This window comes from Mustelus asterias, chromosome 12 (genome assembly GCF_964213995.1).
Source record: "Mustelus asterias chromosome 12, sMusAst1.hap1.1, whole genome shotgun sequence".
Classification (NCBI taxonomy): Eukaryota; Metazoa; Chordata; class Chondrichthyes; order Carcharhiniformes; family Triakidae; genus Mustelus; species Mustelus asterias.
This window is the reverse complement of record NC_135812.1, coordinates 33610844-33629481: the sequence shown is the minus strand read 5'-3', so window position 1 is coordinate 33629481 and position 18638 is coordinate 33610844. Positions and strand designations below refer to the sequence as shown.

Below are 18638 nucleotides of genomic sequence, written 5' to 3'. Positions count from 1 at the left end.
TGGGTATTATACTGAACTCATAGAATCATAGAATCCCTACAGTGCAGAAGGCCATTCAACCCATCGAGTCTGCACCAACCACAATCCCACCCAGACCCTATCCCCATAACCCCATGCATTTACCCTAGCTAGTACCCCTGACACTAAGGGGCAATTTAGCATGGCCAATCCACCTAACTCACACATCTTTGGACTGTGGGGGGGAAACTCGAGCACCCGGAGGAAACCCACACAGACACGGTGACAATGTGCAAACTCCACACAGACAGTGACCCGAGGCAAGAATTGAACCCGGGACCCTGACACTGTGAATCAGCAATGCTAACCACTGCCACCATGTCGTCCTAGATCAGTATCAGACTGTGTATTGTACTGAACCCTCCTAGATCAGTATGGGACTGTATATTATTCTGAATTACCCTAGATCAGTATGAAATTGTACATTACAAAAAATTGATCAATATAATACATTCAGCTGTCCTCTGTCGTTCGTATACTGGGTCTAATACTGAATCATAATGTTTGACAGTGGTTTTCAAGTTCAAGTGTTGTTATAGTGTGTGTGAAACATCCTTGGATTACGTCATGTATTGTTCTCAGGTAATCCCGTGGGATAGGGGATGAAGTGCTTCCACTCTGGCTTGATGACAAGTCCAATGTGCAATGTATACACTCCACCACATTCATGTTTGGAGGGTCGAGCGGATGAGGGAGGATTGGCTGTTCTCCCCCATACATTGTCTTTGCCTCTGTGAACCTCCGATAAATCTCTTGATGTATTTGCTGCCTTCCCGGATAAACCTTCTCCATTTCGGTCAATCAAAAGCCGGGGACTCCTGTGAGTCGGCAGGGATGTCTTCAGGACATCCCTAAAGTGTTTCTGCTGTCCTCTTGGGAATTTCCTGCAGGGCTCGAGTTCTGAATAAAGCAGTTGCTTTGGGAACCTGGTGTCAGGCATATAAATAACATGTCCCACGCAGTGAGCTGGTTGTGTGTGATTAGCGCCTGGATGCTGGGCATGTTCGGAGAGGTTGCTGCTGTTGGAAGCTCTCTCTTGCCCCTGGATTTGGAGGATCTTGCAAAGGCACCACTGGTGGCACTTTTCCAGCTTTGTGTTTGCTCTCGGTTCCATGAGAGTCCTGACGTTCCAGGCTTCAAGCTTCATTTGGACAAGTCGAGATGCCTGTGTGGAATTTTTATTGTAAAACAAGGATTGGTGGTTGCATGCAGACTACCACATGATCTCAGTAGAGTGGGCCCAATCATCTCGGAACCCCCCAGCAAGGATTCCGAGATTATTAGAGGCCTGCTCACCCTGTGGGATATTAGCATGATCACACACAGCTGTATATGTGTCCTGTATTACACTCTTCTTCACTGCTGAGATTCAGTAAGGTATTGTAGAGTTCATAATCTCCACGCTGTATATCATTGTGAATAGATTCTTCTGTCCCTAAATGAGAATCCAGTAATACCTTAATAAAGACTAACAAACTGACAGCGTTGTATTGTTCCTGGGTACAAACTGTATCTGTAATACATAACACCTCAATCGGATCTATAGACTGTACATTCACATGGGTACAGAGGTGATTCAGGAGCTAAATAAAACATCCAGATATTTTCTTCATCCAAGGCTGCTTCTTTGAAACAGTGCCATAACCCAAGGCTGTTTCTGATCACCCTTTGTGCCACAGCATTGCAGCAAACTTGTCAGGTAGTGACCAATTTCCAGATGAGTGTCATGGGGATTTTCACAGTAACTTCATTGCAGTGTTAATGTAAATCTACTTGTGACACTAATATATAAACTTTAAACTGAGAGCCCAATCTGCCTGATAGTTTCGCATTCCTGCTGTTGTAAGCCTTTGAGGCTCTTGGCACCAGTTCTGGTTACTTGTTATTCTTGTGTTTATATTGTACCAGGTTTTGCTTCACGTTACTCACTGTTGAATTTATTCCGAGTTTTAGTTCAGATTTGAGAAATCCAAAGCCTGATATTGTAGGGAATATCCAAAACTGATTGGGCAGTGAAAACAAAATAATCATTGGAGATACAGAGCCTCACTGACATAAAATAGTCCCATAACCTAACAAGGGAAAAAAACTCCTTTCATTCTTTTCTAATGATGAATCTACTCTTTAAAGACTTGTAGCTATGTTTAAAGGGCAGCATGGTGGCACAGTGGCAGTGGCACTGCTGCCTCACAGTCCGAGGGAACCGGGTTTGATTTCAGCCTTGGGTGACTGCGGAGTTTGCATCTTTTCCCCATGCCAACATGTGTTTCCTCCAACAGTCCAAAAATCTGTGGGTTAGGTTGATTGGCTGTGCTAAATTGCCCCTTAGTGTCTGGGGGATTAGCGGGGTAAATACATGGAGTTATGGGGATAGGGTGGGATTGTTGTTGGTGCAGGCTCGATGGGCTGAATGGCCTCCTTTGAAACTGTAGGGATTCTATGATTCTAGTCACATGAAGTATAGGTTAGATACTCCTAACTGTCCATTAAACCTCCTGGTCCATCACAGACTAGCTACAGAGTAAGGCTGTGTATCCTCCAACCTTGGAATCTACCAATGTCATCTTTCTGTTTCTCCACCGGAGCCATACCAACTGAGTGCAAGGTTTTGCTGAATTATCAGAGATCCCTTTCTCACATTGGATCCATGCCCAGTAATCACTGAGTTGAGACAACCCAAACATATTTCACCCTGAGTTCTTGCATCTTGGGAAAGCAGGTTTCAGCCTTCTGGCTGGGTTTAATTCACACTCCTTCTTGTTCAAGATTCTGCTGCCAGTGATCATAGCTGATCCACCCATTAATGATTCCAGTCCACCCAAACCGATAGTGACTTTGTCACCTCATTCAACCCCGAACTGAGCTTTTGATTCTGTCCATCATAAAGGACCTTTCTTCACCCTGCACTCAGTTCACCTTTTGCTGAAGCCCTAATCCATGCTCCGATGCTCACCTGGTTGACCCCTCATTGTCTCTATTGTATAAACTTTGGATCCTATACCACATCATGCTCTGTTCACTGCTCACTCCTCTTGTTGGCCCACATAGACTTCTGGTCACTAATGGCCATGTAAGAATATGATGTAGTGGCAATAATAGAAACAGGGTTTTAAAACAGTGAAGACTGGAGGCTGAATATTCAAGGATGCAAAATGTTCAGAAAAGAACAGGGAAGAAAAAAAAAAATGTGGGATAGCAGTCGTAATTACAGAAGTTGTCGTCAGGTTGAAAAGAGAGGGCAATGGCAGAATCCATTTGGTTATAGTGGAGAAGTAAAAATGGGAGATTTGCAATACTGGGTTTATACTAATAAACCGGTGATTATCGAGAGAGTGACAGAGGAGCAAAGCTATAGAGAAATCAGAGATGTGTAGGAACTGTAGAGTGGTGATACTGGGGGACTTAGATTACCCAAATATCTATCAGGATAATGTTAGAGTGAAGGGAAAGAAAGGAGAGGAATTACTGAAATCTGTTTGGCAGAACTATCTTGACATGTTTGTGCTCGAGCCAACAAGGATGGTGGCAGGGCTGGAACAGGTGCCAGGGTGGGCCAAATATCCCAGCGTCTGTGGGGAAACACTTGGGTAAGAGTGATCATTGTATCATAAGATTCACATTTGCAATGGAGAAGAGCAAGGGACAATCTAAAGTTGAAGTTCTAAATTGGAAGAGGGCTAACTTCAATGGGATGAGAGGGGATCTAGCCAGGGTGAAAAAGCTAATGCAAGAGTGGATAATCTTTAAGGAAGTGATGTTTCACGTAGAGGCGAGATACATTCGAACAAGAGGTGAAAGATAAACGAATCCGGGCCAGTACTCCTTGGATGAGGAGGAAGATAGAGAATATAATGAAACAAAAAGGATCGAGTCTGAGCATGTCAGGTGAATTCCTCAGGTGAGAACCAGGCCAAATATAATAAGTGGAGAGGGGAAGTGATGAGGAAAATAACACTGGCCAAGAGAGAATTTGAGACTAAAATGGCAGCCAACAATATATAGCCTCCAAAAATCTCCTACCAGAAGTTAATAGAAGTGGCTTCTAAGAAGTAGAGTAGGGCCTATTAGGGACGAAGACGATGGTATATGCTTAGAGGTGCACAGCGATGCTAGGATAATTAATGAGTATTTTGCATCAGTGTTTACTGGAGACAGTGATTGTGACAAAATATTGGTAGAAATGGAGGTGGTAGAGGTAATGAATGGGGTGAAAATTGATACACTGGATGCGCTGGAAAGATTGGCTATGCTTAGAATGGATAAGTTGCCTGTTCCAGATGGCTTGCATCCAAGGTTGCTAAAAGAAATTGGGGTGGAGATAAAAGAAAGGCAGGCTTGTCATTATCTTCCCTAGATATGGGGAGGTGCCAGAGGATTGGAGGTTTCCAAATATGATGCCTTATTTTGAGAAAGGATGTAAAGACGTTCTTAGTAACTACTGTTAAAATCCCAACTGGTGTTACTTCGGGACAGTCAGGTCCGAGAAAGGAATTTTTGCATGATAGATCGTAACGCTTTTGTCCAGAAACAGAGTTGCAGGACTACCAATTAACTTTTTTACAAAAGAATAAAACATTTATTAAACATGAAAGGAGTGACTATAATAATCTTTCACTCCACCTATATCTTCACAGATGTATTCAGATTTTTAAGGATAACGCAAGTTACAAAATATATATTTTGTACTATTCTCAGTAAGTGCACAGTCCATATAAACCAACAGGTCACTGAGGTCCGACACACTACATTCTGAAATCAAGTGCCAGATGCCACTCAATACAACTCCTGTGGATTTTTCATCAATTCCTCCCAGATGCTTGTCACTCTTGTCACTGGAACTCTGACTTCCACATGAGTGTTTCCAAACTCCACTTTCAGAAACCTCATCTTAGAATCTTCTCCCAAACAACGGCACGGTGGCACAGTGGTTAGCACTGCTGCCTCACAGCTCCAGGGACCTGAGTTCGATTCCCAACTTGGGTCATTGTCTGTGCGGAGTCTGCACATTTTCCCTGTGTTTGCGTGGGTTTTCTCCGGGTGCTCTGGTTTCCTCCCACTGTCCAAAGCTGTGCGGGTTAGATTGATTGGACACACTAAATTAACCTCTAGTGTCCCGGGATGTGATAGGTTAGAGCAATTAACTAAGTGGGGATAGGGCCTGGGTGGGATTGTTGTCAATGCAGACCCAATGGGCCGAATGCACTGCAGGGATTCTATGAATGCTTTTTCTCAAATTCCTTCACCAAAGATCGAGCTGTGCTTAGGTCACAAACCTGAGGGATACTTCATATGTCTGGATTCTCGCCAGCTGATTTCTCATTAGCTGGCTACACCAGATAGAAACATAGAAATTAGAAGCAGGAGTAGGCCATTTGGCCCTTCGAGCCTGCTCCACCATTCATTTTGATTAGGGCTGATCATCGAATTCAATATCCTGATCCCCCTTTCCACCCCCATATCCCTTGATTCCTTTTAGCCCCTAGATGTGCACCTTTCAGCTCTACCTTTGACTAGGAGCCTCTCTCTGCCCTTTCTTTGACTTCAGTGAACAGTAGCTTGTTCAGATTCCAGTTATCTGTACCTATGATTTCAGTTTTCCTGAGACTTCTCTTTCACTCCCTGGTTTACCCACCAATGCCTCTACTTTCTCAGAAGATTAAGAAAATTCACCATGTCTCACAAATTTCTACAGATGCACCATAGAAAGCATCCTTATCACAGCTTGGTGTGGCTCCTGTTCTAACCAAGATGGCAAGAAACTACAAAGCGTTGTGATCGTAGCTCAGTCCTTCACACAAACCAGCCTTCTATCCATTGACTCCGCCAACACTTCCCGCTGTCTTGGAAAAGCAGCCACCATAATCAAGGACACCATGCTGCCCGGACATACTCTCTTCCACCTTCTTCCATTGAAAAAAAGATACAAAAGTCTGAGAACACGTACTGATCGACTCAAGAACAGCTTCTTCCCTGCTGCCATCAGACCTTTGGTCCTATCACATATTAAGATGACCTTTCTCTTCACCCTATTGATAACTGCAACACTATATTCTGCACCCTATCCTTTCCTTCTCCCCATGTACTCTATGAACAGTATGTTTTGTCTGTATAGCACAAGAAACAATGGTTTTCACTGTATCCTATGACACGTGATAGTAGTAAATTAATTCAATTCAATTTTGATTTGATTTATTATTGTCACATGTATTAACGTACAGTGAAAAGTATTGTTTCTTGCGCGCTATACAGACAAAGCATACTGTTCATAGAGAAGGAAAGGAGAGAGTGCAGAATGTAGTCTCACAGTCATAGCTTGGGTGTAGAGAAAGGTCAACTTAATGCAAGGTAAGTCCATTCAAAATGTCTGACAGCAGCAGGGAAGAAGCTGTTCTTGAGTCGGTTGGTACGTGACCTCAGACTTTTGTATCTTTTTCCCGACGGAAGGAAGTGGAAGAGAGAATGTCCGGGGTGCGTGGGATCCTTAATTATGCTGGCTGTTTTACCAAGGCAGCGGGAAGTGCAGAGAGTCAATGGATGGGAGGCTGGTTTGCGTGATGGATTGGGCTACATTCACGACCTTTTGTAGTTCTTTGCGGTCTTGGGCAGAGCAGGAACCATACCAAGCTGTGATACAACCAGAAAGAATGCTTTCTATGGTTGGTGAGAGTCGTAGCTGACATGCCAAATTTCCTTAGTCTTCTGAGAAAGTAAAGTCATTGGTGGGTTTTCTTAACTATTGTGTTGGCATAGGCGGACCAGGACAGGTTGTTGGTGATCTGGACACCTAAACACCTGAAGCTCTCGATCCTTTCTACTTCGTCCCCGTTGATCTAGACAGGGGCATGTTCTCCTTTACGCTTCCTGAAGTTGATGACAATCTCCTTTGTTTTGTTGACATTGAGGGAGAAATTATTGTTGCCGCATCAGTTCACCAGATTCTCTATCTCATTCCTGTACTCTGTCTCATCATTGTTTGAGATCCGACCCACTACAGTGGTGTCAACAAACTTGAAAATCGAATTGGAGGGGAATTTGGCCACACAGTCATAGGTGTATAAGGAGTATAGTAGGGGGCTGAGAACACAGCCTTGTGGGGCACCGGTGTTGAGAAGTGCTTCTTGGAGGAGGTGTTGTTGCCTATCCTTACTGATTGTGGTCTGAGAGTTAAGAAGCTCAGGATCCAGTCGCAGAGGGAGGAACCGTGGCCCAGGCCATGGAATTTTTGTTCTTTAGCTTTTGGGACTTGCTTTATGCTGCTTACTCCGTTGCCTCTGCTGACGGTTTCTGTGAGAGCTTCTTTCTTCTCAGGTAACTGGTTCCAACTGAGCTACAAGTGCTTATGCTTTTCAGTACGGGCCCCTGGTTGCTAAGCAACAGCCTAATCTTTATTTAACCTTGTCTGTTTTCACGTTGTAAACCTTTAATTACAATGTAGGCACAGTTAAGATCTACAGACATGCAGGCACCTTTGTTTAACATGGGGTAACTGACGTTTTAACCCAGAAACACAAAATAAAACATACTTAAAGCTATGCCTTATTTTTAATACCCACAGACATAGATTACTGAAGATTACCTCTGTTTCCTGACATTACAAGCCAGTCAGTTTAACATCAGTGGTGGGTAAGCTTTTAGAAACAATAATCAAGAAGAAAATCAACAGGCACTTGAAAGGTTTAAGTTAATTACGGAGAGCCAGCATGGTTTTGTAAAAGGCAGATTGTGCTTGACTGGTTTAATTGAATTTTTTGATGAAGTAATAGGGAAGGTTGATAGAAAAGGGAAAGCAATGGATTTTGTCTTTATTGATTTCAAGAAAGCCTTTGACAAAGAACCACATAAAAGGGTGGTTAACAAAATTGAGGCTGGGGTGGCACAGTGGTTAGCACTGCTGCCTCACAGCGCCAGGGACCCGGCGATTCCCAGCTTGGGTCACTGTCTGTGCGGAGTCTGCACGTTCTCACCGTGTCTGCGTGGGTTTCCTCCGGGTGCTCCGGTTTCCTCCAATAGTCTAAAAGATATGCTGGTTAGGTGCATTGGTGTGTTAAATTCTCCCTCAGTGTACCCAAACAGGTGCTGGAGTGTGGCGACTGGGGGATTTTCACAGTAACTTCATTGCAGTGTTAATGTGAGCCTACTTGTGACACTAATAAATAAACTTTAACTCCATTTATGAAGTCCCAGATCCAATATGCTTTGTAAACTGTTTTATCAATACATCCTGTCAGCTTCAAAGATTCAAGCTGATGAACCCACAAGAACCCTTTATGCAGCAAGTGGTCATCTCGCAGGTGGTGAGAGTGGAGACGGTGAATGATTTCAAAAAGAAACTGGATGGGCACTTGAAATAAATAGACCGACAGGAATAGAGGGGGGAACGGGACAGACTCAATGGGCCAAATGACCACCTCCTGTGCTGCTGTGATCCATAATGGGATTATATAAATGTGAGTTAGTGTTGTTTCAGGACTGACTGTAATTCACATTTTGGGCTATAATTTGGACTGAAGAGAGTTTGCACGAGCAGATTACTGAACCAATAGCCCGACAGAGAAATATAATTAATATGTTTGGATAAAGGAGACGGCTGTCAGAAAAAAAAGGCATGGCAAGTATCAGCATTCTGTTAAAGTTTTAAAGTTTATTTTCCTTCTTTATTTTTTTATTTATTAGTGTCACAAGTAGGCTTACATTAACATTGCAATGAAGTTACTGTGAAAATCCCCGAGTCGCCACACTCTGGCACCTGTTCGGGTACACTGAGGGAGAATTTAGCATGCCTAATGCACCTAAACAGCACATCTTTCAGACTGGCAACACAACTGGTTTATTTCCTTAAGGATAAGCTTGCCTCAGTTGGTTGTGCATTCCCCTGTATTCCCCCATGTAGCCCAGGCTGACACTTTATTGCAAAATGAGTCATAGAGGTTTACAGCATGGGAACAGGCCCTTCAGCCCAACTTGTCCATGCCGCCCAGTTTTTACCACTAAGTTAGTCCCAATTGCCTGCATTTGGCCCATGTCTCTCTATACCCATCTTACCCATGTAACTGATAGAGGTAGTCTTCCATTGTCAGAGCTGCTGTCTTTCAAGTGAGACCTTAAACCAAGGCCCATGATTCCATGACACTGTTTGACAAAGGGCAGAGAGTTCCAGCCCTCCTGGCTAACATTCGCGCCTCGGATAAACACCGGCAAAACCCAGGCTGATTTTCTCCTCTCCTCAGTGTTCCCTTTCCCAAGACCTACTCCCTTTGCTTGAGAAGAATAAGATCCAAACAGGGATTGAATGTTTGAATTGGCAGAGGGTGCCAAGCTATCTTGAAAACAGGATATTAGGTGACAAGGATTAGATTTGGAGAGAGTGCTGATGAATGTTTGGATATTGAGAATAGTACATTTAAGATGATTTCAGAAACAAAATGTGAATTTTCAAATTTACTAATGGGGTGTGGGTGCCATTGGCTGGGCCAGCATTTGTTGCCCATCCCTAAATGCCCGAGTGAAGGTGGTGGTGGTGAGCTGCCATCTTGATGCGCTGCAGTCCCTGTGGTGTAGGTAGACCCACCATGCTGTTAGAGCTAATGAAGGAATGGCGATAGCTTTCCAATTCAGGAAAGGTCAATGTTGAAGTCATATTACAGTGATCCCAATAGCCATCAAAAAATGAGAGAAGTATAATTCCATGGGAATAATAGATAATTTACTAAGAATTACTGTGCGAGTAATATTATTAATTTTTCTAATTTTTAAGTCTGAGATATCAAAATGAGGGAAAGGGTTGAGAGTGATGACAACGACCCTCAAGTTTCAGACCATTCTGCTGAGCAGTTTAAAGTTAAAGTTAGTCACAAGTAGGCTTACAATGAAGTAGGTTTACACTGCAATGAAGTTACTGTGAAAATCCCCTAGCCGCCACACTCCGCCTGCCTGAGGGAGAATTTTTAGCACGGCCAATGCACCTAACCAGCATATCTTTCAGACTGTGGGAGGAAACCGGAGCACTCGGAGGAAACCCACACAGACACAGGGAGAACATACAAACACTTCATTGACAGTGACCCATGCCGGGAATTGAACCCGGGTCCCTGACGCTGTGAGGCAGCATTGTTAACCACTATGCCACTGTGCCGCCCCTAATCATAGAAAGAAATCATAGAAATCATAGAAACCCTACAGTGCAGAAGGAGGCCATTCGGCCCATCGAGTCTTCACCGACCACAATCCCACCCAGGCCCTACCCCCACATATTTTACCCGCTAATCCCTCTAACCTATGCATCTCAGGACTCTAAGGGGCAATTTTTAACCTGGCCAATCAACCTAACCCGCACATCTTTGGACTGTGGGAGGAAACCGGAGCACCCGGAGGAAACCCACGCAGACACGAGGAGAATGTGCAAACTCCACAAAGACAGTGACCCAAGCCGGGAATCGAACCCGGGACCCTGGAGCTGTGAAGCAGCAGTGCTAACCACTGTGCTACCGTGCCGCCCTAATGCAGACATCAATTTGATTTTTGATTTTTGATTTGATTTATTATTATCACATGTATTAACATACAGTGAAAAGTATTTTTTCTTGCGTGCTATACAGACAAAACATACCGTTCATAGAGAAGAAAATGAGAGAGTGCAGAATGTAGTGTTACAGTCATTGCTAGGGTATAGAGAAAGATCAACTTAATGCAAGGTAAGTCCATTCAAAAGTCTGACAGCAGCAGGGAAGAAGCTGTTCTTGAGTCGGTTGGTACGTGACCTCAGACTTTTGTATCTTTTTCCTGAAGGAAGGTGGAAGAGAGAATGTCCGGGGTGCGTGGGATCCTTAATTATGCTGGCTGTTTTGCCGAAGCAGCAGGAAGTGTAGACAGTCAATAGATGGAAGGCTGGTTTGCGTGATGGATTGGGCTACATTCACGACTTTTTATAGTTCCTTGTGGTCTTGGGCAGAGCAGGAGCCACACCAAGCTGTGATACAACCAGAAAGAATGCTTTCTGTGGTGCATCTGTAAACGTTGGTGAGAGTCGTAGCTGACATGCCAAATTTCCTTAGTCTTCTGAGAAAGTAGAGGCGTTGGTGGGCTTTCTTAACTATGGTGTCAGCATGGGGGGAACCAGGACAGGTTATTGGTGCTCTTGACACCTAAAAACCTGAAGCTCTCGACCCTTTCTACTTCGTCCCCATTGATGTAGACAGGGGCATGTTCTCCTTTACGCTTCCTGAAATTGATGACAATCTCCTTCGTTTTGTTGACATTGAGGGAGAGACTATTATTGCTACACCAGTTCACCAGATTCTCTATCTCATTCCTGTACGTTCCTGTAAGGGGAGAGTTCAAATCTCATTGGAATTGTTAAAGTAAAGGAGGTCCTGTGGTCCACATTTTAAAAATAATGCAGGTGCCAGTGAGGTAGAGACAAAGAACCCGAGTGGATTGGTCTAGGTTGATGAAGATGTGAAATACGCTACATTCTAAAAGGTGGGTGTGAGTGAGCTGCTTGGATGAAATGGCCTATGTTCCAGTTTTATGAGCATATCTCATGGTTTGGGATCCTACATTTGGAGTTAAGAGTCTTTGGTTGATGACACTGTAAAACCATGGGTGAGGTCTGCATGCTTCCTGTAATGTTCTCCTCACATTGCATTGCACAGTGGGTGATGTTCTGAATACAAGTCTGCTTCCTTCTATGCCGTGGACTCAAATGAGTAGTGAAGGGAACATGTTTCTAAATGCTCTGATCTCCTACAATTGTCAGGTTGAAGAAATCCGAGGCTTCATCGACAAGATCTCTGAGAACGTGGAAGAGGTTAAGCGGAAACACAGTGCAATCCTTGCTGCACCGAACCCGGATGAAAGTAAGAATTTAATTTTCATGAATTTCTGAGAGGTCATGGAGTGTAATCCCATTGGGTCACTGAGGGGGATTTCACTGGGTCACTGAGGGAAGTCTGTCTGGTAATGGGTAGGCCATCACTGAGGGCAGTATAGCAATGCACATTCACAGAGAATGGCCTTGCTGGGTCCCTGAGAGAGGTCCCATTGGGTCACTGTGGGTGGTCTCAGTGGACAGGGGAGGTTTTTCAACACTGCTGCTAGTTTTGGACCATTTGCCTTAATCTACTGTAAAATACTCCAGAATTGGACAGGCTAAGAGGTATTGGCTCAAAGTGATTGATGGTAAATGTACACAAAAGGTCACCTGGAGGTGTTAGTGAAAATTGCATAGGAATTTTTCAAAAATCCAATCTTTGGCTAAGTGTGTAACATGTCATGCTGACACAGGTGGTTTCAGGGACAAGCTCAAAGTGTTAGCTTTTGTTGACGCAAGTCAACACAAGACTCCCATCCACTCAAGTGCAACAGTTAATGTACTGAACAATTTCTTCTCCTTTTTACACTACTCCTGGCAATAAAGAGCCCATGTGGTGTTTAGAATGCTATATTTGGGAACTCTTCTGACAATGGGAATTTTGGCTTTGAGTATGCAGAGGCAGCTAAACAGGCCAAAGCTACTGAGAGATAGTGGAAAGAGAAGTGGGACCTATCCTGTACATTAGCGCCAGACCTGGCAGCAGCAGGAAGAATGAAATGGGTTCCAAGCAATGGTGAGAGAGGCGGAATGGTTAGCATAAGGAGCATGGAGTGCATGACAAAAGGGAAAGGTCGGGACTAGTCTATCAATACCTGTCAAAGAGGGACAGTAAGTGACCAGGAGAGGTATGGGGAAGTGGATGACAGTGAAAGTGGCAGAAGCTGGGAGCGTGGCTCTGGTGAGAAGAGGGCAGCAACACTCTGGCTTAGGAGAGGAAGAAGTGTGCCAACGTAGGCTGCTAAATGAGGGGGATTTAAAGTTGAACATCACCTGGGCAGCACGGTGGCACAGTGGTTAGCACTGCTGCTTCACAGCGCCAGGGACCCGGGTTCGATTCCCGGCTTGGGTCACTGTTTGTGTGGAGTTCGCACATTCTACCCGTATCTGCGTGTGTTTCCTCCAGGTGCTCCGGTTTCGTCCCACAGTCCAAAGATGTGCGGGTTAGGTGGATTGGTCATGCTAAATTGCCCCTTAGTGTCAGGGGGACTAGCTAGGGTAAATGCATGGGATTAGGGGGATAGAGCCTGGGTGGGATTGTGGTTGGTCCAGACTCGATGGGCCAAATGGCCTCCTTCTGCACTGTAGGATTCTATGATTCTATGATCAGTATGATTGGTTTGGTAGGAGAGAAGAGTGTCAGTATGAACTGGCAGGCCTCGAGAAAGTTCAGCCTCTGAGAAAGGTTGGAGAGTTGATGAAGTTCAATATCTCTGTGAACTGACTGTGGCGGGTGTTGAGTGCTGTAGTCATGTAGGTGGGTGAAGGGGTTGGACGTGGGATGGGAGACTATTTGACCTGGTTGATTTGGTGAAAATCCAAAAGTCCTTTTATTGTACTAACGATCTATTCTGAAGCATGACGATGCTTAAAAATATCTCAAATGCATCATTTAATGTAAAAAAAAATTGAAAATCTCCCCGGTGCACCAGGACTATTTGGGAAATGTGGTGACAATTTTATGCCTTCAACACTTGAGTTTCCACTTGTCCTTTTAATGTATTTATATTTTCAGTCCATTATATGGGAAAGAATATATTGTCAGTACTTGCAATTTAAGGTACAAAGCCTGTGAAATTGCTTATTTTCACATGTCATGTCTGGTCATGAGTTGTCAGATTTTTGGGGGATTGGATTATCAGCTTCAGTTGGTTTCCTGGGTCAACATGGATAACCTGTGCAGCTCTTCCTCAACGAACACCTCAAATTTAAAGGCATTGATTAAAGATGGGGCCCCGGTGTAGTCAGTAGTCAGGAGTTTGCTGCAGTGATGATGTTGCAGCAGGCACGGGGGGAGGAAAAAAACCCTGAAGTTGTGTTTACAGTTGGTGAGATATCATTATCTCCTGCACAAATATTTCCAGGATGAAAAGGATAAAGAGGATGTGCTGTAATCACCACCCGCTGATTCACTGCAGTCGCTGCGAGTGAGCTGAAAAAGATGTCGTGTTCGGCCGGAGAACAAAGCAGGGCAGCTGCTGCAGTCCTCCATCCCCTGCAGTGAGCAAGCACAGACTGCACACAAGGGGAGAGTGGTTAACAACACGTATGAAGACCGGACTTGTGGTGTGAATGGAGAATGCGGCATGAGAGTGGGGGATGGGCGGCGAGCCGCCTTGCTTCATTCATATTTTCTGCACAGGGATTTGAAGGCTGCAGACTGCAACAGCAGCGTACCCTCTGCAATGTCCAATTAACCAGGCGCCGATGTGCTAAAGCTCTCGGAGCAATTCCGAGCACAATAATATTGTAATCTGTAATTAAATGCCTTCTGGTGCTGCTTTTGTTGATATCAATCACTTTAACCCCCCTCTGCAGTTCGCCGCCGCACTGACGTAGATTCCTGAAAGTCAGAGCGTTATTTGCCAAGAAATGTTTGGCTCCGCGGAGATTTCTGTACACAAAAGCCAAGTGTAGTTTGGAGGCCGATGTGACTTCAGAGCAGTCACTGAGTGAGGGCGGCTTTGCCAGCGCTCTGCACTATTCTTAAAATGCACTGGAGAATGCAGAGAGATGAAAGAGTGCCACCCCCCCTGCCCAACACACTGGGCACGTTCTTACCCAACGAATCTATTCAGACATGTCACACAGCAGCTGGTGCAGCCATCACTGGTGTGGTGAGGCAGAAGTGCTGGCAGTCGATGATGCGCTGTTCTTGGCTCAGGTTTTAGTGTGACAGGAAATATCAAAACTGAAAAAACATGAAATGTGGTATTGCAGCTCGAGATTGATGCTGCTGCATGACAGCAGCAGGCAGAGGATTTAACAGTTTTTAACATTCCTTCTCTGGGCGTGGGCAACACTGGAAAGCTGCATTTTTTCTTAAATTCTGGGTTGCCGCGTCAATATTAATGGCCCTTCTTGGACTGCCACCCTTGTTGTGTTGATGATGTTCTGAAGAAAGTGTTAGGAGGAGATTCCAGGATTTTATTCATTTAACAATGATGACACAACATCCCACATCCCAATCAGGATGGGGTGCCATTTATCACCTTGGAGGTGATGCTATTTCCGTCATTTTGCTGCTTTTGTCTTTCTCTGTGTGAGAGCTGGAGAGTGCTGCCAAAATAAACTTGGTAAATTGCAGTAGTGCATCTGTAGGTAGTACAGACTGGAAACAAAGTTTGAGTGTTGAGTGGGGGGTGGAGATTGAATCCAGTGATGGGGATGCCAGTCAAAAAGCTTGTTTCATCCTGGATGGTGTTGTTACATCGGGTGAGTGATGAGTATTCTATCACATTTCTGGTTTGAGGCTTGTAGATGGTCGAGAGGCTTTGAGACATCGTGATTTTTGCCATTGATTACAGAATACTCAACCTCTGCCCAGTTTTTGTAGCAGCATTGATGATATGAGTGGTCCAGTTAAACTTCTGGTCAATGTTATCTTCAAGAATGTTGATGGTGTGAACTTGGCCATGATGTCACTGAAGGTCAGGAATGGTATTTGTGTATTTTGTTGCTTAAATAGTCAATAAGTCTGTATTTATCTGGTGTGGATAATGCCTGTCTCTTGTCAGCCCAATTCTGGATGTTGTCCAAGTCCTGAGCCCTTATTAACTTATATTTTTCTGCAGCATATCAAGGTAGCATTTGATCAATTATGACATGAATATCAAGAGCAGCGAATCTTGCCTCCTGCCAGGCATCCCGCTCTTATATCCACATTTGGGTCAAGTCTGCACTCAGCCCCAGAGCAAAGCTGCTTCAGTAGAAGCTGAACAGAAGTCAATTGTGTTGCTTGTTCCTGATTATCAAGGCAAAGTTGGTAGGGCTGCAATTGGCTGGCTTTTAATGTCCTGCATTTTGCGGACAGGACAAGCCTGGGTAATTTTCCAATTGACTGTGTTGTGTACTCAGCCATTCTGTAATGTCTGGAGTGAACTAAATTGGCTGGGCACTGGCATCTACAATAGTGGGCGATTATTCACTGGCAATTTTGACTGAAGACACTTGCAAGCACTTTAGACTTGTTTCTCCGCCTGATTTGAGGAGAGAGGTACTTGTGGATCTTCCTCCTCATGTTATTTCCTTGATTTTGTACTGACAGTTTTTATTAGGCATGGCAGGGTCACAGAACTTGGCTACATCTGCTAGCAGTGATGTTGTTTATTTCTTATAGTATACTGCTTTTTTAAATGTGTAATGTATTTGATCCAATCCAAGGGGCGCCACGGTGGCAGAGTGGTTAACATTGCTGCCTCACAATGCCAGGGACCCGGGTTCAATTCTGACCTTGGGTAACTGCCTGTGTGAAGTTTGCACGTTCTCCCCATGTCTGCGTGGATTTCCACTGGATGCTCTGGTTCCCCCCACGCTCTAAAGACATACAGGTTAGGCTGATTGGCCGTGCTAAATTTCCCTTTAGTGTCAGGGGGGCTAACAGGGTAAATGCATGGGGTTCCAAGGATAGAGCTTGGGTGGGATTTGTTGTCAGTGCAGACTCGATGGGCCAAATCACCTCCTTCTGCACTGCAGGGATTCTATGATTCTATGAATATTATACCTGGTTAATGGCTCAGTGTAAGGAATGTCTGGTGCTGCTTCTACGATGTGGAGATGCTGGCGTTGGACTGGGGTAGGCACAGTAAGAAGTCTCACAACACCAGGTTAAAGTCCAACAAGTTTATTTGTGCCACAAGCTTTCAGAGCGCTGCTCCTTCATCACTGATGAAGGAGCAGTGCTCTGAAAGCTTGTGGCTTGTGCTACCAAATAAACCTGTTGGACTTTAACCTGGTGCTGCTTCTACATCATGGAATCAGGGTTAGTCTCTCAGTTGGCTTGCGGGTAATGGAAAAGTGTGTGTTGTGCCAGAACTTGAGACTGTAGTTATACAAAATTGGCTCCGTGTCAGGAAGCACAGGGTAATGTGACTGGATGGCCATTTCAAATGGGTTTCCACAGAGCTGAGTACTGAGTCTATTGTTGTTCATGCTTATATAGATCAATGACTAGACAGAATTATTGGGGTATAATTAGGAAAGTTACAGATGAAGTGGAATTTGCTTGGTGGTTGATAGTGAGAAAGAGAGTTGTGCACTGCAGGAAGGTATCAATGAGCTGCTCAAGTGGGCAGTAAACTGGCAAATAGAATTCAATCTGGTGAAGTGTGAGGGAATGTTTTTGAGGAGGACAAACAAGGCAAGGGAAAATATAAGAAATAGTAGCGTCTCTGAGAAGTATAGAGGAACAGGGTGGCCTTGGAGAGTATGTCGATAGATCCCTGAAGGTATAGCAGGACAGGTAGATAAGGTGGTTAAAAAGGCACATGGACAACTTTCCTTTACTGGCTGAGGCCTAGAGTATAAGAGAAATCATAGAAATCATAGAGCTGGGAGGTTATGTTAGAAGTGTATAAAACACTGACCATAGTAGAATATAATGACCAATAATGATCGGCATAATACAAGAAGGATGTGATCCTCCCAGAGAGCATACAGAGATGTTGCCGGGATGGGAGAATTGTAGCTATGAGGAAATATTGGAAATGATAGGGTTGTTTTTCCTCTATAGCATCATCTGACTTTACCTTGACTCAACTCATCTGTTGATGAAATCCTCATTCATATCTTCATTATCTCTAGAGTGGATTATTCGCACTGTTGGCTGACCTCCAACATGCTACCCTCCGTAAACCTGAGACCATGCAAAATTCTTCTGCCTATGTATTAACACACAGCAAGCCTCGATTCCCTATCGCCCCTGCACTCTCTGACCTACCTTAGCTCCTGAACAATCAACATTGTGACTTTAAAATTTCCTTGTTTTCTGATCCCTCCAAGGCCTTGGCTCTCCCTGTCTCTGTTGCATCTGCCAGCCCCACAACCCTCTGGGATATCTGCATTCCTCAAACTGACCTCCTATGCATTCCCGATTACAATTGCCGTACCGTTGTTGCTCGTGCCTCCAGTTTCCCAGGTCTCAAATCTTGGAATTCTTTCCCTACATTTGTCCACCTCTTGGCCTCATTTTCCTTTTTTTTTATTAATTAGTATCACAAGTAGGTTTACATTAACACTGCAATGAAGTTACTGTGAAAATCCCCAAGTCGCCACACTCCAGCACCTGTTCGGGTACACTGAGGGAGAATTTAGCATGGCCAATGCAACTAACCAGCATGTCTTTCGGACTGTGGGAGAAAACCAGAGCACCCGGAGGAAACCCACGCAGACACGGGGAGAATGTGCAGATTCCGCACAGACAGTGACCCAAGCCGGGAATCAAACCCGGGTCCCTGGCACTATGAGGCAGCAGTGCTAACCCACTGTGCCACTTAGGATGCTCCTTTAAAATCTAGCGCTTTGGCATTTGGATCTAATATCTCCTTTTGTGGCTCAGTGTCATATTTTGTTTTGTAACGCTGGTGTGAAATGCCTTGTCTGTGTGGAGAAATTAGGAACCAGCAACAAAAGGGAACAAATATATTTGTTGCAATGGAAGATGATTTCGACTATGCTATCAAGCAGCACTTACACTTCAATAATCTGTCCACTGACGCTCAATTTAGGTTCTGCCAGGGCCACTCAGCTCCTG

The 18638-nt window shown here is 44.5% G+C and overlaps 1 protein-coding gene across 1 annotated transcript in view; it reads left to right on the top strand.

Annotated features, from left to right (window-relative positions):
* Nucleotides 1-18638, top strand: part of LOC144501362 (syntaxin-1A-like) — a 275696-nt gene that overhangs the window by 69398 nt on the left and 187660 nt on the right. The window contains exon 3 of the mRNA XM_078225015.1: nucleotides 11774-11873. Within this exon, the coding sequence (XP_078081141.1) occupies nucleotides 11774-11873 (100 nt within the window). The remainder of the gene's footprint in view (nucleotides 1-11773; nucleotides 11874-18638) is intronic.